At 44.8% G+C, this 20185-nt stretch overlaps 1 protein-coding gene across 1 annotated transcript; it reads right to left on the bottom strand.

Annotated features, from left to right (window-relative positions):
* Positions 1 to 1453: 1453 nt before the first annotated feature.
* On the bottom strand, positions 1454 to 19540 carry HSPA9 (heat shock protein family A (Hsp70) member 9). Its single transcript, XM_080999129.1, has 17 exons — positions 19369 to 19540; positions 17767 to 17825; positions 16213 to 16300; positions 15838 to 16019; positions 15355 to 15479; positions 14245 to 14318; positions 13688 to 13794; positions 12994 to 13156; positions 11084 to 11176; positions 10219 to 10428; positions 7867 to 8094; positions 7000 to 7104; positions 5804 to 5921; positions 5022 to 5116; positions 4620 to 4712; positions 2728 to 2868; positions 1454 to 2204 (listed from the first exon to the last, which is right to left on the bottom strand). Exons 1-17 carry the CDS (start codon positions 19429 to 19431, stop codon positions 2127 to 2129), a joined length of 2022 nt encoding a protein of 673 aa, XP_080855255.1. The 5' UTR covers positions 19432 to 19540; the 3' UTR covers positions 1454 to 2126.
* Between the last annotated feature and the right edge of the window lie 645 nt (positions 19541 to 20185).

Here is a 20185-nt window from a genome sequence, read left to right as displayed (position 1 = left end):
GGGTAGGCAAACGAAGGCCCGGGGGCTGGATCCGGCCCAATCGCCTTTATCCAGCCCGCGGATGGTCTGGGAATCAGCGTGTTTTTACATGAGTAGAATGTGTCCTTTTATTTAAAATGCATCTCTGGGCGATTTGTGGGGCATAGGAATTCATTCATTTTTCTTTCCAAAATATAGTCCGGTCCCCCACAAGATCTGAGGGACAGTGGACCGGCCCTCTGCTGACCCCTGATCATAGTGTTACCTCCTGCTGCCGCACTGCTGAGGTGGGGGCCTCTTTCTCGCCCGCCTCATCTCCGGGCCATGGGCTCCCTGCGCTCGCCTCAGCTCCTCTTTCCTGGCCGCCCCGAGCAATTGAGCGACAGACCTACCCCTTTGGTCTCCACCTCCTCAACACCAAGTATATTGAGCTTTTTGGGGGGAGATCGGATCACCAAGAGTTACTAAGCTTTTTGTGGGAGATGGGCAGTTCCAGCAGCTTCTTCGCAGCAGCAAAGGGAAGATAATTTGCTTGTGGTTTTTTTAACACCTGTGCATTGAATATAAGATGACCCCCAATTTCGAACTAAAAATGAAGCAAAAAAATTGTCTTATACACAGAAAAGTACAGTAGTTGGTGACGGCTTAATTGTGCTTTGCAGTGTGGGAAGTTGCTTCAAACCTGAAGGTGAGCTATGGATGGCCTTCATGGCAGAAATGAAACTTCTCTTACGGTCAATACTTTAACAACCCTTTAATCATTATTGTTTTATTTGACCCACTGAATACATTAGTTGGAATTGTATGTAGGGTCAGATGCCCAAAGCACACTCAATTCTATGAAATGCCAGTGTACACTAATACTGGAGAATGGCTTCTGGATTACTCAGGAGCAAACCTGTATTAAGTGATGCACTGAAGAGGGAAGAAAAAAGGTACACTTGTGAGCTTTACTCCTGTGAAGGGATGTTTCAAAACACCTGTTTAAAATCTCTAGTACATCTGACATCTTATATCTGTAGTAAAAAGGTAAAGGTACCCCTGCCCGACAGGGCCAGTCGTGACCGACTCTAGGGTTGCGCGCTCATCTCGCTCAAGAGGCTGGGAGCCGACGCTGTCCGAAGACACTTCCGGGTCACATGGCCAGCGTGACGAAGCTGCATCTGGTGAGCCAGCACCAGCACCGCACACGGAAACACCGTTTACCTTCCCGCTATAAAGCGGTCCCTATTTATCTACTTGCACTTTGACGTGCTTTTGAACTGCTAGGTTGATAGGAGCTGGGACCAAAAGACAGGAGCTCACCCCGCCGCGGGGATTCGAACCGCCGACCTTACGATCAGCAAGTCCTAGGCACTGAGGTTTTACCCACAGCGCCACCCGCGTCCCGGTATATCTGTAGTAGCAGGGAGCAATACCAGGCTGGGGGGTGTTTGAAACAGAAGACAGCTGCAATTTTTAAAAACACACAGGATTGATCAAATAAGAACATTTTTATTAATAGGGAAGCTGTTTTTCTGCAAGAAGAGACACTGGGCAGAGCAGAAAGCCTAGACAAGCAGTGCATGGAACTTCAGAGTAGCCTTATTCATATAGTAACAGCTACATTAAAAACAACTCATTTCCTTCCAGACAAGGATACAACGCTAAGGTGCAGTTCTGTGTTTTCTCTGCCAAAGCAGGCAAGAGCTCTGCCTCTGCCCAACCCAGGCCCTATTGAAATCCCTTCACGCTAAAGCAGAAATCTGTTCCCAAAAGGAGGATCCATAATTAAGGGCGGAATATACAGTTCAGGCACCCCATGGGCCTCATCGTGCCACCCTCAAGCTGTGAGACATGGTTTCTAAACCTTTAGAAATCACTGCTGTGCTTACTCCCCCCATTCAATAAGAGCTCCATGAATCCCCAGGATGCACTTGAAAATGTCACTGACCCCGAGGAGCTGTTCCGAAATAAATTTTTGATCAGGTGATAATTTCACTAGTAGGACGCCATCACTAAATTTATACATTCAGGAAATTATGTATAGTATACTGCAAAAACACAGTAAGACATAAATCTGCCCACAGCTGCTCAGGAAGGTCCATTGGCTCCCAAGCTTCGGAACATTGTCCTCTTCCTGCTCCAGTCCATGCGAGACAGGGGAATTATTGCTTTTCTTCCTTCTGATCCCCAGAGCTTGAAGAGCTTCCTGAACTCTCAGAACTCTCCCGCTCAGATGCCATCTGAAGAGGGGGGAAAAGCAGTGTTAGCTCAGAAGGGCACCGACTAACAGGAGGATGTAAGAACAGGGCTCCCTCTTACTTACTTCTTGCTAGAAAGCTGAGCCACAATAAAGTGTTGACTGGACCCAAAAAATTAATTCTTTACTTTCGCCAAGTGCTCAAATAAATTATGGAAATTTGACATCTCTATCTGCTACTCCGATCAACTGAGCTGAGGAGCCTGCAATCTTCTCCCTTAATCACCAGATCTCAAGATGCAAGCATTCAAAACTTGTAGTACATTTTTTTCTTTCCGATCACCTCTCATTCCTAAGGTCAGCTATGATCGGCTAGTCCTGGCAGTGTCCAGCTTACACCAGAAGCACACACACATTGGAAATTCCAAACCATCTGCCCTTGCCCGCCCAAACAAACAAACAAACAAACAAACAAACAAAATATTTATTGTCAATGTACAACTTGTGTACAATGAAATTAACTGAGCCTCCCTCCCCCCATACACTCCAGCACATGGCCCTCCTACCTTTTTATAGGCCATTTCAAAGAGTTTGAGGGACGCCTGCTGTAAGGTGGATGCTGCCTGCCTGATGTTCTCGCCGGTTTCGCTGTCTTTACGAGCTAGCAGTTCTCGCATTTTTGCAATTTCTTCTCTCAGTTTGTTGCACTGTAAAGCAATTGCAGGGAAACACATGTCCGTAACCCTTTCGGCATTTATCAAAGCGGATCTTGACCTCAATAAAGCCACATAGTCTACAGTAATTAGAAGGTGCCATCAGCTGCCAGGGTGGAAGGTATTTTATCGATACCTTCAGCAAGGGGGAAGCCATGGAAAACAATCTGCCTGCCTTTACCCCCGTTAGTTAAAAAATAAAAATAAATCACTTGCCTAATAAGTTTTTGTTCTCCTAGGTCTTGCTGCAGGTGACTGAAGTTTAAAGTCTATTTATTTGATTTCTATCCTACCTTTTCTACAAGGAGCTCAAGGTCACATACATGGTTCTCCCCCACTGGTCCTCACAACGACCCTGTGAGGTAGGTTAGGCTAAGAGACACTGACTGGTGGTCCAGGATCACCCAGTGAGCTTCATGGCCAAGTAGGGATTTGAACCGTGGTCTCCCCGGTCCTAGCCCAACACTCTAACCACTACACGAGCTCTCAGACATGCATAGACTGCCACAAGCATCAAGGTCAGCTCTATATTATATTTAAAAATCAGTTGTTTATTCCAGTGGGTTCATGGCTTGCGGGCACAGCGAAAAGGTAAAATGTACTGAAATTCACAAAAATAATGAAAACGTGTAGATCAGGCTTCCTCAACCTCTGCCATCCAGATGTTTTTGGCCTACAACTCCCATGATCCCTAGCTAGTAGGACCAGTGGTCAGGGATGATGGGAATTGTAGTCTCAAAACATCTGGAGGGCCAAGGTTGAGGAAGCCTGGTGTAGATGCTGCTGTTGTGATCAGCTTCCCTCCTCACTGGTCTCCTAGAACCAGAAGAAGAATGAAGAGGGCAGGGCAGAGACAGGCACATTGGCATAGTCTCAGATTGCTTGGGAAGGACTTGGGAGAGACAGCAGCTTTGGGAAAGGTGGGGAACCTTAAGTCCTCACAACTGCCTCATTGGGGCAAGATCTATCAGGACAAGTTGCTATGCTCACTATACCTGGCTCCTGAGTCGACCTAGTTTCCCTGAATAAAGAGTTAAGTTCATGGACGCCATGTGATTTATTGCTAATTTGCTCCCGACATCGTGAAATGTTGTCATGAATGATTACAGCGTAAACCATGAACATCGCTGCATAGCTGCCTCACCTTCACTGGCAAAGCAGCAGAAAAATCAGTAGGTGGGAGAAGCAACCAGGGGCTGTAATGTTTGCTTTGCACAAGACCAACCACACAAAATCAAATTTTGTTACTCTAATGGATTGATCATAAATTTAGCATCATCACTAGTTATTAAGAGAACAGAACAGCATTTGATTCTCATAAGAGTTCCCTTCCCCCAAGTTGACTTGGCCCCTTCATGGCTTTTCCAGCAACCTTTCTCACACAGGGGATACTACCCCAATATAACAAAAGCTTACAAGATTTTCTCTTTTTAATTTCTTGGGAGAAGTCTGCATTTATTATCTCTGCCAAAAGCTTTCTGGAATTAAAATTAAAGATCATGAATTATTTTAAAAGCCTTTTCTCATTATCGTAGGCTGCTTAGTTTCTCCGGTGATAAATTAGCACAGCCAGGAAATTGCTGTATGAAGGATTATACAATTTAGAGAGCATTAGTTTTGCACATTCTGACAAAAAGAGGAAGCAAATTCAGTACATGCCCAGGCAGCGTGTCAAATCCATACACAATTAATTTTAGACTGAGACAAAAGAAAACAATTCGTTTACCGCAAGGCAGAACACCTACCTCATCAGCAGGTAGCTGATCTTTGAACTCTTCCATTTTGGATTCTGTATCATGGATTATTCCTTCTGCCATGTTTACAGCTTCAACACGTTCCTGAATAAAACAACAACTTTGGTGAAATACCCCATTTGTGCCCCTAACACTCACATATCAATGAGGATCATGAAGCTGACACAGAATTAGGCATCTAAATATATTTCACCCAAATGTAACTCTTCGGATACGCATTCATTCATTGTTCTGTAAGCAAAAATGCTCCAATTCTATCAACTCAAGGATTTTGAAAAGCTAGTGTAGCATCTATTTTAGTTTGAGGACCTAGACATCTGCTCCAAAGTTCTCCAAAGACATAACTGCATTGGGAATCAATATTTCAGTCTAAAGTCATCACTGCAAACTTACCTTTCTTCGCCTGTCTTCTTCTGCATATTTTTCTGCATTCTTCACCATATTCTCAATATCGTCTTTGCTAAGACCACCAGAAGACTGGATCACAACTACAGAAATATGAAACGGTATTTTGTTTACAGAATGCTATCTGAAACCAAAGCAACACATGCCTAGTAGGCATACAAGACCAATCCCGTAGACCACAACAATTATCTGCCTGACCCTCACTGTAACATTATGACGTCTAGCATTTACACCCCACATTTGTATAAAAATTGCCAAAACTGACTTTCTGCAATCCCTATCTTCAATTAGTTTGTTCTCTTGCTTTTTAAAGAGCTATAGGCCTCCTATATTATTTGACATTTTCTACCATCTGATGTAGTACTGTCATTTTTAAGAACAAGAGTGCTTATGTAACAGATCTCAAAGCCAGGAGAAACAAGCTTCTCAGTTGTGTTGTGCTCAGTTAGAAATCTTCCACACGTGTTTTCAGAATGATGTGTTGATAATAGCATCACTGCACACACTTGATTGGTTCTGGCCATGAGCAAAGCTCAGAGATCTTATCAAAAGCTTCCAGAAAAGAAATTAAGCTCAGGTGGGAACTGCAAACTAAACAATGGCCACGTTTTATAGCTTGACAGAAGTTGCACACTAGTGTCTCCTTTCTTCTCTTTTTCCTTCCTTCCCATGATATCACGATAGTCCTTTACTGTGCCTGACTGCCATAACAATTTCATCTGTTCACATTCCCTCTCCCCTCCAAAGAAGCAACTATCTAGCACACTTACTCTGTTGCTCCCGTCCTGTGCCTTTATCTTTTGCAGAAACATGAACAATTCCATTGGCATCAATGTCAAAAGTGACCTCAATCTGGGGGACTCCCCGTGGAGCTGGCGGAATCCCAACCTAAAATCACAAGGTGCATTGTTGATAACCAAGAGGGAACAATTACTAATAAGCTTTGCGCCTCCTTATTAATTATGCAATAAATAGTAAGCATTTGAGATCAATTGCTGATTCTACTTGCTACTCAGTGAAGCAATCTAACACTGAAGTAGTACTGTACAATCTAATATTGATCCCTGATCAGATGTCAAACGGATGAACAACTATTTGACTTTTAGAAGATATCTGAAGGCAGTTCAGGGAAGTTTTTAATGTTTTATTGTGTTTTTAATATTTTGTTGGGAGCTGCCCAGAGTGGCTGGGACAACCCAGTTGGAGGGATGGCATATAAATAACAAGATGATGATTTCCACAACTCTTGTAGTTTCCTTGTAGTTGGCATCCATCTGCCTTGGAAGACAACGCAAGAGTGCACCTTTGGTAGTAAAGTCAAAATGCTGGTGCGTTACAGTGCCTGCTGTGGCTGTAGAGACTAGTACGGGAAAAACATTTTATTGCAGGCGGGGTAGATGAAGGCATCTGGTTTTGCTGAAAACCCACTTGCAGGTTAATGCTTATTTGAAGGAGGATTTTCACTCAATGAGCACATGCTTTGCATGCAAAAGGTTCAAGGTTCAATTTCTGGCATCTGTACGCAGTGGAAAGACGTCTAAGAGTTGCAGCCAGTGTAAATAGTACTTTGCTGGATGAGCAAACACAGTTCCCTGTGTTCTTATGCCACTTTTCTATGCTATGACTACATACTTACACCCATTCACAGAAATTTAGAGAACTACTCAATGTCAATCAAACTCTTATTTCAAACACACTTTCAGTGGGTCTACCCTGGCTATGACTTAGTACAGCAAGTCCTGTACAGAAAATCTGCACATGACAGTGGCAAAATTAATGCTATAGTTCATTTTTTCCAAGTATTGTTAAAAGGAAAAAATAATGAACTCTTCTACATGTTCTGGGGGGGTTTTTTGGCCGCAGAAAAGGTTTGTTCCTATGCAACAATGTCTTTCAACCCTAGTGGGCAGAATGAAACTACTTCCTATAATTTTCATACCATAACGGCAGATGAAAACAAACTTACCAAAGTAAATTGGCCAAGCAGCTTATTGTCACCAGCCATTTCTCTCTCACCCTGATGCACTTTGATCTCCACCTGAGTCTGTCCGTCAGCAGCTGTAGAGAACACCTGTCAAAATGAAACACATTTGGTATCAGCAGGGTTACACAGCCGTGTTGTGTAACTAAAAAATAGCAGCTGAAGGGAAAGCCAAAAGAATAGAAGGTAGCCAAACCAATAAGAGACAATGTAATTTCTTCCAAGCAGTACTACAACTACCACAGCCTCTAACTTATTAGCTACTGGAAAGCATAATATGTACTAGCAAATGACTGAAGTTCTGGGAGAAAGTATCTTATGCCTTAGAGGTGTAAGACAAAGCAGTGCTCCCAATGGATCTCCTACTCCCCCACCCTTCCCAGCAACCTGTCTCCATAGCGATTGTTAGGTTCTCTGGCACAGCTCAGTTGGTAGAGCAGGAGACAATCTCAGGGTTGTGGGTTTGAGCCCCATATTGGGCAAAAGGTTCTTGCATTTCAGGGGGTTGGACTAGATGGTCCCTACCAACTCTACAATTCTATGGTTCTTACATAACTGGGCAGCATACATCAGTTACATCCTTAAAAATCATAGCCATTGCCATAGTGGAGGAACAGCTTAGTCCTGCACGACCTGCAAATTACGAAAATCTTCAGTTTTTTTCTATACCGTCTAAACCTTTGAGCACAAACAGCAAGAGAATGATGACCTCGCAACAGAACAATAGGAAGGAATGCTTTAGCGGCAGGGACATTGCATAAACCATAGAAGGGTACGAAGAACACACGGTACCATTTCACATAAAAGCAATACGCAGACCACGGTCTCCCATGCACATGCACGCTCTCCTACCTGGCTCTTCTTGGTTGGAATAGTCGTGTTCCTGTTGATGAGCTTAGTGAAAACTCCCCCTAGCGTCTCAATACCAAGGGAGAGAGGAGTCACATCCAGCAGCAGCACATCAGTGACATCGCCAGCCAGTACGCCTCCCTGGATGGCAGCACCAATAGCAACAGCTTCATCGGGATTAACTGCTTTGCTAGGAGCGCGGCCAAACAAGTCCTGGACAGTCTGCTGTACCTGAATGGATACATAAGACATGCATGCCTGTTAGGTTTTGGGGGGGGGGGCAGGGGTTTAGAAATGGCAAAAAATCCCACTGAATCTGCAGGTTCCTCTACAGTAGACACATTCTCAGTTTCCCTCTAATTCTAGTAACAACATGCAGCCCAGTCTGAATAAAGAACCGAAGCTTTGAGATTTATATACAGTGGTACCTCGCAAGACGAAAAACGAGCAAGATGAAAGAGTTTTTCGTTTTTTGAGTTGCTTCGCAAGACGAATTTCCCTGTGGGCTTCCTTCGCAAGACGAAAAACGAAAAAAACGAAAACGTCTTGCAAGTTTGTTTCCTTTTTCTTAAAACCGTTAATACCCAGGGTGACTTCGAGGAGCAACTCATTGCACGCCGTGTGGTAGCCTTTTTTGAGGTTTTTGTAGACTTTGGGAAACCGTGCTTCGCAAGACGAAAAAACTCGCAGGACGAAAAAACTCGCAGAACGAATTAATTTCGTCTTGCGAGGCACCACTGTACTTAATTCGTTCCACAGGTCCGTTCTTAACCTGAAACTGTTCTTACCCTGAAGCACCACTTTAGCTAATGGGGCCTCCTACTGCTGCTCTGCCACCAGAGCACGATTTCTGTTCCCATCCTGAAGCAAAGTTCTTAACCTGAAGCATTATTTCTGGGTTAGCGGAGTCTGTAACCTGATGCGTATGTAACCCGAGGTACCACTGTACATCACTGCACAGATCTGCAGAAAACCACCACCATTATCTTACAGGAGACAAATACAGCCTTCTCATATGCCAAGAGAAATAAAATTATAAAATGCTTGCCTTTTGGACCCACAGCATTCTTTTATATAACGATCAGCCCTATTCAGTTATCCCCTCCCATCCTCCAGACGATGGACTTGCCCCAGCCTCCCGGCCATCCTCCGCAAGTTGGAGGGCTATCATCTCTAGAAGGCAGTCTACAAGAACAGAACAGGCTCCCCACTGCACACAGTCACCCTCCAACATGTGAAGGATGAACTGGGAATATGATAGGAGATGCGGGCTTAGTGCATTCATCCACCTTCTATGTGATTAACATGGGACAGAACACAAGACTTGGATAGGGCCAAGTGCTGTGCCTTCACACGACAGATACCGTATTTTTCACTCTATAGGACGCATTTTTTCCCCTCCAGAAATGAAGGGTAAATGTGTGTGCGTCCTATGGAGCGAATGCAGGCTTTCGCTGAAGCCTGGAGAGCGAGAGGGGTCGGTGCGCACCGACCCCTCTCGCTCTCCAGGCTTCAGGCAGCTATCCGCAAGCCTTTGGATAGCCTTCAAAGGCTTGCAGATAGCAGCCTGAAGCCCGAGGAGCGCAGCGCCAACTCCCGCTGTGCACCCCGCAAGCCTTCGGAGCCCAGCGGGAGTTCCTGCTCCCAGACCTGTTCTGGGGGCTGGGGTCGGGGGAAGCTCGGGCTTCCCCCGCCCCAGCCCCGCAGCTAAAAACGAAGCCAAGACAGCGAGCGGGATCCATCTCCCAGAGGCTTCTCCTTTATCCCCCCCCCCAAAAAAAAACTAGGTGCGCCCTATGGTCCGGTGTACCCTATGGAGCGAAAAATACGGTATATGACATTTGTCCACAAACAAAAGGCACAGCAGCAAACCAACAGAATAATCTGAAAACAGGAGGACAGAGGCTTGAAAGGAGGCCCCTCCCATGCAATGACACCACTGTTCTTCTCCTGACCCTTCAGTGCCTCAGTGAGGGCTTTTCAGAGCCTTCAGCCATCATGCATAAACCTCTGGGCACACGTTGCCTCATTTATAACTTAAGAGAGATACGCTGGTGAGCTTGGAAGGAAGCCCAAAAGCAAAGACCTCAAAAAACAAAAAACACAAGCAATTCCCCCTGCAAAACAGACTTTAAATTCAAGCTACCAAGGTTTTAGCCACAGTTAAACTTTAACAGGCAAAGTCACGAGTGGCACAGGCAGCAGAAAGGTAATGTTAATTTCATGCCAACACCATCTGCTGAGTTGCTACTCACTCCAGTCACTCTTGCTGTCTTAAGAGTTAAGCAAGGTCCAAAGGGCACAACTGATGATATGGGGGTCCAAGTATATTAAGTCACAGGAAATCTATTATACCTTAGGCATCCTGGTCATGCCACCAACTAATATAACTTCACCAATGTCGCTCTTGCTGACTTCAGCGTCCTGCATGGCTTTCTGGCAAGGTGCTATTGTCCTTCTGATCAGATCGGCCACAATCCCCTCAAACTGAGAACGAGTCAGCTTCATATTCAAATGCTTTGGTCCTGAAGCATCCATTGTAAGATATGGCAAGTTAATGTCTGTCTGCAATGCAAAGAAAGATCAGCTATCAGAGATAAATAAAAAACAAACAGCACCCTTTCTGATCTGACTCTTTCCTCAAGTCTGTAAAGGTAACCAAATTGTTGTTCGTATTTATTCCATCCAGATGAAGAATCAAGGACTTCTTTCAAACCAAATTTTTAACACACCAACTCAAAAAAATGTACAGTAATTGTTTAGTTAAAACAAATCCTCCTTTGTTGTTACAGAGAAGATCTCTGGCCAAAAAGCAATGCTTGATTGCAAAGCTTGAATAAAAAATGTACTTGTCACACAGTTAAGAACACTAGAACAAACTATAGCTCACTACATGAGCTACAGTTATAGGATATGGCACTTATCTATTACTCTGGCCAGAAAGAAAAGCTATTTATTTTTTCTCAGTAATAACTAATTCCCTCGGAGCACTGAAAAAGGCAAACCCATCAGTCACCAACATCTGGGGGTTCTCCAGTCATTGTACTGTACATGATTAGTAGTTTACGCATCTGGTTAGGCTCTAGGAATTTCCCCCAAAGCAACACTTCCATTCGTGTATTATCACATTTATCCAGGACTGCAATACTTCCGCTACTGGGAAATACTCCCCACCCCTTGGTAGTGCTTTTGCTTGGAGTGAAATAATTCATTTACTCACCTGGACTGAGGAAGAGAGTTCACACTTTGCTTTTTCTGCAGCTTCCCTCACCCTCTGTAGAGCCATGTTATCTTTAGTTAGATCAACACCTGTCTGGAAAAGGACAAACAACATGTTCATAGTATTATACTGTGAGATAGAACAGCATTACAAAACCCACATTCTCTTTCATGTTCAATATTTGAAGTGGCTCTTCAAAATCACATGTGCTTTATAGCACTGACAGTACTAATGGCACATGTTACTACATAAACAGCACAGTACAGTACAGTCATACCTTGAACGTCCAACAGAATACGTTCCAGAAGCTCATTCAACTTCCAAAATGTCTGGAAACCAAAGCACGGCTTCTGATTGGCTGCAGAAAGCTCCTGCAGCCAATCAGAAGCCCCGTCGGGATGTTTGGGTTCCTAAGAACTTTCACAAACCAGAAAACTCACTTCCAGGTTTGTGGCATTCGGGAGCCAAAAGGTACAACTGTACTACCAACAACTTAAAAGGCTTTGCAGTATATGTGATGTAACACACCAGAGATTTACCTGACTTGAGCCAATTTACTAATTTTCATTGAGTTAATGGATCTTTAAACAGTAAGGCTGGGAATTCGCTTTCCTTCATTCCAGCTTTTTAAACTCCAGCTACTAATACTAGACTAGCTACATCTTGGTACACAAATGCCCTCTCGGTTGCCAAGCGATCATTTCCAGTCCCAGTCATGTTTTGCTTCTCAAGTACGCATCAGTCCTGCCCGAGCTACGTTTAAGGGAGAAAAGGTAAACCTTCTACTGCCACAAAATGCATGCCAAACGGTATTGGATGCTAACTAAATCTGGCAGCGCTGAATTGCCTATTAATGTCAACATTATATAATCCACTCATTAAAACATCCAGCGAGCACCCAAGCCTTTTCTACATAGAACCATCAATTTACTTCAATGAATTTGGATGGGCTGTTCACTAAACTTTATCTGACACAACTAACAAAAGGAGACTGACAGTTAACCAAATTTTAGTTGCATCCGTAAAGAAAGGCACTGCACTGAAACTGTGTGCTCTGGGGGAGGCTTTTTCTTCTACATCCATTCCAGCCTCAAATAGCCATGCAAGGATGGAAAGTATAGCAGCCATCATATGGCATGGAGATCCATGGCTCATGACCATGCAGGCAACGTGTGTCAGGGAGCAATAGCCAAACACAGCACTACAGCACACAAATACCTTGTGCCCCCCTCGCTGCAAGTATTCAGATACATGTCTCCCCCAGCTTCATACTTTTTGTGAGGGAAATGCAGCAAACATGCCCACCACTGTAAAATGTGCGCTGGCCTTCAGAGAGTTAGGTAAAGGGACCCCTGACTGTTAGGTCCAGTCGTGGACGACTCGAGGTTCTGGCGCTCATCTCACTTTACTGGCCAAGCATGACTAAGCCACTTCTGGCAAACCAGAGCAGCGCATGGAAATGCAGTTTACCTTCCCGCTGGAGTGGTACCTATTTATCTACTTGCACTCTGACGTGCTTTCGAACTGCTAGGTTGGCAGGAGCAGGGACCGAGCAACGGGGATTCGAACCGCCAACCTTCTGAGTGGCAAGCCCTAAACCACAGAGCCACCCGCATCCCTCCACGGTGCCACCGAGTTAAAATGCACTAAACACACACATCACATGCCTCCCCCCTGCTTATGTTCAAGAGGTGAAGACGTGTTTAAAAGCGAACTACAAGAGGATTTCAATAAGGCCAGTGGTAAAGGAGCAGAGAGTGAACAGCTTTATTGTCTTGGAAACCAGTGTGGCTCTTCTAATAAAGTTAGTCAGATCCATGCAGGTCTCCCTTTTTTAAGGTTAAATGAACACTTGAAAAAGCTCTCTGGTGGTTCCTTCATCTCCAGTCCATGAAATACAAGCGACTTACCTCTCTCTTGAAGTCTTTCACAATATGCTGCAACAAGGCCTGGTCAAAATCTTCACCACCCAAGAAAGTGTCACCATTGGTGGATTTGACCTCAAAGACTCCCTTCTGAATTTCCAAGACAGAAATATCGAATGTGCCACCACCCAAGTCGTAGACTGCAATACTAAAGGGGGCGGGAGGGACAAATTGATTAGCACCTTCAGTCGTGGGGGAACACCAGTTTCCTCTTTTTAATCAAAGACTAACATGTTAAAGGAGTGAGACTGTTGCAAGTTGCTTCGTTTAATTACTTGGAATCTTAAGATTTCAGAGGATGTCCAATTTTTGCCACACTATTTAATTTTAATCCGACAAACAACTTGTTGAAACAGAAGCAGCTGCTTATGAAGGCAGGTATCAGGAATTAATGCGTTTATTTCCTTCTTGGCATGAAGGTCACTGTACCCTGTGTAGTTGCATGGAAGAGAGAATGCCACCAATTTCAGAGGTTGCCCTGAATCTCTGCTTACAGGAATATAATATTTTGCTATACTGAGCACAGAGGACTACATATGAAGGTATGCTCGAAAGTCTTTCAGTTCCATTGTTTGCCAAAAAACTGGAGGAAGCCGCCCAGAAGCTGGCAATTCATTTATCTGACCTAAGAAACATGAAAGCGATGAAGTTCAAGTTTTCAGAAGTTTTATATACTTACACTTTGTCTTCAGACTTATCCAAGCCATAAGCTAGTGCTGCAGCTGTTGGCTCATTTATCACCCTCAAAACATTCAATCCCGCAATCTGCCCAGCATCTTTAGTAGCCTTGGAAGAAAATAACGGCGTATTAAAACATTGCTTGATTACAAAAAAGGCCAGTGTTTCCTCTGCAAAAAAAGCTTTTGAGAGAACTCTTGTAAAGCAACTATAATGGGGAATTGCCATAATTCAGTGGCTAGAGCATCTCCTTTGCATGCAGGTTCCATATCCAGCCCCAAGCTTCACTTAGTAGGACTGACTGCCCCTTTTCTGAAATCCTGGAAGCTGCTGCCAAGTCAGTGTAGACAATACTTAATTAGATGGCCCAAGGGTCTGATTCAATATAAAACAGCTTCCTAGGTTCTTAATGGAGTCACATGCATTTTGGACTTCAGGCATTAACATATCCATGGAGAAATATATATGGAAAAGTATTCATGTATACTACTGCAGCAGAAGACAAGATATTGGAAACAGCCACACAGATGAAGCAAATTCAGATTTCAGCAATCTTACCTGCCTCTGAGAATCATTGAAATAAGCAGGGACCGTGATGACAGCATTTTTTGCTGGATGCCCCAGGTAATTTTCTATTAAGTAAAAAGCATCATTTTAAATAGGTTCATATATAGACATGTCAAAGCAGAGGTTCCAATCTGGATGGCTTCCAGCTAATGAAATGATTTAGACTCTATGAAAGTTTGGGAGTGGGTTTGCTTTTTAAACTATTTGTATTTTGACCTTCCTCCAATGAGTTCAGGGTGGCAGACAAGAAACAGTCCCATTTCCTCCTCACAACCACCCTCAGGGTAGGTTACACAGAGTTTCTGACCGGGCTCCTAATATTTGGATTAAATTTGAATCCGGGTCCCTTTGGTTACAATCTGACACACTATCAAATCACCTACAGTAACTCTGTTAAGTAGAGATAAAACATGGAATATTTTCCTGTGTGTTATCCCATTCCTACTCAGGATGTATTTGATGCTTGATGTTTTACTATGTTTTATATACAGTGGTACCTCGGGTTAAGAACTTAATTTGTTCTGCAGGTCTGTTCTTAACCTGAAACTGTTCTTAACCTGAGGTACCACTTTAGCTAATGGGGCCTCCTGCCGCCGTGCGATTTCTGTTCTCACCCTGAAGCACAGTTCTTAACCCGAGGTACTATTTCCGGGTTAACAGTCTGTAACCTGAAGCAGCTGTAACCAGAGGTACCACTGTATGCTGTAAGCCACACAAAGTGGCTGGGAAAGACTATGCATGACTGCAAAATACAGGTTTATGAAGTGCATACTATTTCCCCCCCCCCCATTGCCTTTCTCCTCTTTCTTTTATAATCCTTAATAAAATTAATTCATTTGAACCCGGGTCTTGACTGGATTCTCTACCACCAAAGGGAGAGAGCTCCTTCCATGCTGCTCACAGTGCTTAAGTCAAGCAAAATGCTTCAAATTAAGAGGGCAAGATGAGCTGGTGCTGGACCAGTGTACACTGTGGAAATTTAGCTGGGAAACCCCCTACAATCTGGTAGATAATTCACGGGTCATGGGCACCTCGTTGGTGTGGGGATGCTGGGTCCCTCTACTTCCCACACTCCCAGCTCAGATGCTTTACAGTACAAACCTGCTGTCTCCTTCATCTTCATCAATATGAAGGCACCAATCTGGCTTGGGGAATACAGCTTTCCATGAGCTTCTACCCAGGCATCACCATTAGAAGCACGGACAATTTTAAAAGGAACGTTTTTGCTGGAAGCACAAGTATTTTTAAAAGGTTACAGAGCCTGTGTCAACTAATCAATCACGCATCATCACCATCACTCCACCGGCATTGTTCTTTAATGAAGCAACAAAGCAGGCAAAAGGACAACTTTAAAAGAACGAATGTTGCATTTCTATAAAACCATCTCTAGACTATTATATGACAGAGACCCTCTAGTCCAAAGTCCAATCTTGGTCAGGAAAACTGGCCAGTGAAGGCCACTTTATTTCAATTGTTTTATTCTGATCATCCACAACTACATTTGGAGCTTACAAAGCTCCACAAGTGCAAATATGTTTAGGTTTGCAGCACGGTTTGCATTAATAGAAAAGATAACCTCCTTACATATCCTTCTGCACTTCCGAATCATCGTATCGCCGCCCAATTAGTCGTTTTGTTGCATAGAATGTATTGGGGGGATTCGTGACGGCCTGTCTTTTAGCTGGCATGCCAACCAATCTCTCCCCATCGCTTGTAAAGGCTACAACAGAAGGGGTCGTCCTGGCACCTTCTGCGTTTTCCAGCACCTATGCAAGATAAAAGAATATGCAACAGTGACTGTAGTTGAAGCAGCAGAAACTGGGTTTTTCTATTTTATTGTCAGGAAGGATTGGTTTTTATTTAAGACTATAAATTCCTTTGTGGAAGAGGTTCCTCAAAAATTGGGGTGTACATTTTAAAATAAATCATGAAGTGGATAAGCAGTTATTTTGAACTCACTTTCGCTTGCTTCCCTTCCATGACTGCCACACAAGAGTTGGTCGTGCCGAGATCAATGCCAATGACAGCACCTTTGATTGCTTCTGATCTGAAAAGATAAATTTAAATGTATTTTAAGCAAGAAAATGTCTACCTACCATCGTACCATAAAAGCAGCAAGTCTACTACTGTTCTTCCAGCTGTATCATAGTTAGACTAGTGACTGCATTATAAGCAGTACAACAAAATGATCAAGGCCATACTTTATTTTGTCTCTAATCTATGCCAAGCACACACTTCAGCATATTTAACAAGCACACATATTTAACTACACTTTAACTGAGTCCAGCTTTTCAAAGGCAAAGTTATGGTTTTGGCCATCACTACTCAGAAAAACAGAATAACTTTATAATGGGGACTTCCTATGACCCTTTCCACTACTGCTGTTTCACACAGCAGTATGCTGAGAGACAACTGGTAAGGCACTTGTCCTCCCTCATCACTAGCCAGAGAAAATTCTGGATTGACCCAGGTTGCTTACAGCAGTGCCCTGCACCCTAACAGCACAACCTCGCCTTTGCTCCCGGAGTTTGCAGGGCTGGGGGCGGGGGAAGCCCGAATTTCCCCCGACCCCAGCCCACAGAATGGGTCCGGGAGCAGTGGCAAGGTTGCGAAGCCGTTGGAGCGCAGCGCAAGTTCCTGCTGCGCTCCAAAGGCTTCAGGGATAGCCGCCTGAAGCCTTTGGAACGCAGCGGGACCTCGCGCTGCGCTCCAAAGGCTTTGGGTTCCTTTCGCTGAAGCCAGGAGAGCCTTGCCCTGAAGCGTGGAGAGTGAGAGGGGTCGGTGCTCACAACCCCTCTCGCTCTCCATTCACTCCATAGGACGCACACACATTTCCCCTTCATTTCTGGAGGGGAAAAAGTGCATCCTATAGAGTGAAAAATATGGTAATTTCCCCCTTGAAATCCCTTGGCGCTGGGATCCATCCTCCTGCGTTTTGTAGATGGTAATATATTTAAAGAAGAATTATGGAAGACACTAGGATTTAAGTCTTTTCTCCAACCAGAATCCATGCCCAAGCAAACCGCTAAATTTTCATGTCAGTATTAACAGATTTCAGAAAACGGGTTATCTACACAAACTGAAATTCTCAGATTTTTATTTTTTCTTGAGAGCGAGACTGCATTTCCCAACAATTACTTTTTTTTACCAAAAAGAAAACAGTACGAAGGTTAATACTTGTTTGGCATACGTGCCCCCAACTTATGAGCCAGTCTCACCAGAAATTTCCAGTTCTGTCACCTGCCATTTCTTTTTAGTGATTGTCTTTCTTCCCTCTACTTTTGGAGAAAGAGCTCTCAAGAAATGTTTGGTCTTCACACCACCCATGGGTTCTTGATAGGACCATAGCTTTTCCAAAAGCAAAAGCTTTGAATGCCTACAATCTGAGGAACGAATTGACATCTTTGTGATGCTCCTTTTAATAGTGAAGTAAAAATTTGCTTTTGCACTTTCAGTTCACATTGCCATTTCAACAAGACAAATAATGCTAGCTTGTTCAGCTATGTTACTTACGCATATTGCCGGCTTGTTACAGATCTGAGGATATCTTGACTTACGCCATTCCAGAAAACCTAAAAAACAAATGAAGCTAATGAGATGTATTCATAAACAGCTACTATATGTAAATGAAAATGAACCACCTTCTGCCACCACTGTTAATGCTCTTAAAACTCAAAAACATGTCTTCCTATGAGAAGACTGTACCAGTTAAAAGATTGATGATGGCTTCTACTTGGAAAACCTCCTGATTTCTGTAGTTTTTATTGCCCTACCTGCTACATCCAGTTTACATTCCGATCCTATGCATGTTAACTAAGAAGTCCCACTGAGCTAGATGGAACTTACTCCTAAACAAGCCCACACAGAAATTCAGCCTCATGAGCTATATCAAACACACCTGAGCGAGCTTGCTTTCCAGGGGCAATTCCTTACTAAGGTGTAATCTCAAGCATACTGCTTTTCAGTTCCCAAGCATCTCTCACCTTACCAATTACTACTTCGACAGAAGCCAGTTTAGTCATGATATATGCAGGTCCCAATCATTCTAATCCACCAAGGCTAATTCTGCTGCTCCCCACGTTCTGAAAAAAATTGATTTTTAACATACCCTTTCAGATTCTTATCTACCGTGCTAAATAATCGCTGCACCTACTAACTAAAGCATGGGTAGGCAAACTAAGGCCCAGGGGCCAGATCTGGGCCAATCGCCTTCTAAATCCGGCCTCTGGACGGTCTGGGAATCATCGTGTTTTTACATGAGTAGAACGTGTCCTTTTATTTAAAATGCATCTCTGTGTTATTTGTGAGGCCTGCCTGGTGTTTTTACATGAGTAGAATGTGTGCTTTTATTTCAAATGCATCTCTGGGTTATTTGTGGGGCATAGGAATTGGTTCATATTTTCCCCCCAAAATATAGTCCAGCCCTCCACAAGGTCTGAGGGACAGTGGACCAGCCCCCTGCTGGAAAACAAGTTTGCTGACCCCTGAACTAAAGGGCAGAAAGCTCAGAAAGCAAGGGGGCAGCTGTACTATTCCCTTTTTTTTAAAAAAAAAAAGTTCCAAAATCCAGCCTTGCAGCAATACATTTTATTAGGCCAACCAAAATAATCAAGAAACAGTGCATAACAGTTACATAAATTATTCGGCGCGTTACATAAATCATTTAATGGAGATCCTCCCCGCCCCCCACCCCACCCCACCCGCTTTAACACACGTGCGCTCCTCACTGGATGCTTGAACCCCTCAGGCCCTCGAGTCGGGCAAGGATCTGACACCCAGCGGCAAAAAAACCCTCATTTTTTTTACCCCCCCCTCACACGAGCAAAAAAAATATATAATAATTTAAAAAATCAGCAAAAAGCCGGTCAGATTTCACGAAGCACATGTCTGCCTTGACACACGTGTCCTGCGCGACACACGTGAGCCGCGGAAAGGTCGTGGGAACTAGCGGGTTTTGAGGCAGCGCGCTTCCGAGCTCCAACCCCACCCCCCAACCCGCCTGAAGGGCACGGAAGGGGGCCCTTCTTTTCTGAGGGGGCTCCCGACGCCCTTGCCCTCCCCCTCTTCGCTCGTCCGTCCGTCGCGCCTTCTCCCTCTCCGCCCAGGGCGCCTCACCTGAGCAGGCCCTGCGGCGGCCCCTCCGCGGCGCAGAACCAGCAAGCGGGCGGCAGTCAACATGGTGGCGGCGGCGGCGGCGGCGGCGGCGGCGGAGGCCTGAGGAGGAGCGGAGAGAGCTGCGCGCGGCCGCTGCGGGTGCTTTCTCGAAGCCTCTGGCCCACGTGAGGGAGGCGAGGGGGCGTGGTCCAAGCGCTCGCGTGCGTCGTGCGAGGGAGTGGGGGCCTCCGCCTTCCCGCGGCTGTCCTAGCAAAACGCCGGGGGAGAAACGGCCGTGTCGGGAAAACACACACGCATACACGTGCCTCAGTATGGCTTTGAAACGCACCAGTTTCTTTCTGTAAGGTGTTTTCTTTGTTTTGCTTTTAATTATCCCTCAAGGAACGCATCGAGAAAAGTGCCGGATCAGGCACTTTCCTAAGGCAGCTTTGTGGGTGGGCCCTTGTGGGGCGGCAGCCGCCGCGCAAAGCCTCAAGGTCAAAGATTGCTTGATTGACGCACGACGGAGGGGGGAGGCGGGACCGGAAGCCGGTTTTTTTCGCAGGCGCAGGGGAAAGAGGGCGGGGGGAGTTTGCGCGGGGATTTCTCGGCGCGCGTGCGCAGTTCGCAAGCGCCTGACGAAACGGGCTGCAATGCTACGCGCCCGGATGGACGCAATGGGATGTACTAAATGCGCAGAGTTAGGACTGGTTTGCGAGAGTTCGCCTCTGCGAGGTCGAGAGCAGAGGAAGTGATGAAATTCTCCACAGGGTGGCCATGGCTGTTTAAAATTTGTAGCCCCCAAAAGTCCCTTTTAAAAGTACATTTGACGAACCAG

The sequence above is a fragment of the Podarcis pityusensis genome (genome assembly GCF_964106645.2).
Source record: "Podarcis pityusensis genome assembly, chromosome: 3".
NCBI lineage: Eukaryota > Metazoa > Chordata > Lepidosauria > Squamata > Lacertidae > Podarcis > Podarcis pityusensis.
The sequence above is the reverse complement of the archived record's forward strand: the minus strand, read 5'-3'. Positions and strand labels throughout refer to the sequence as shown.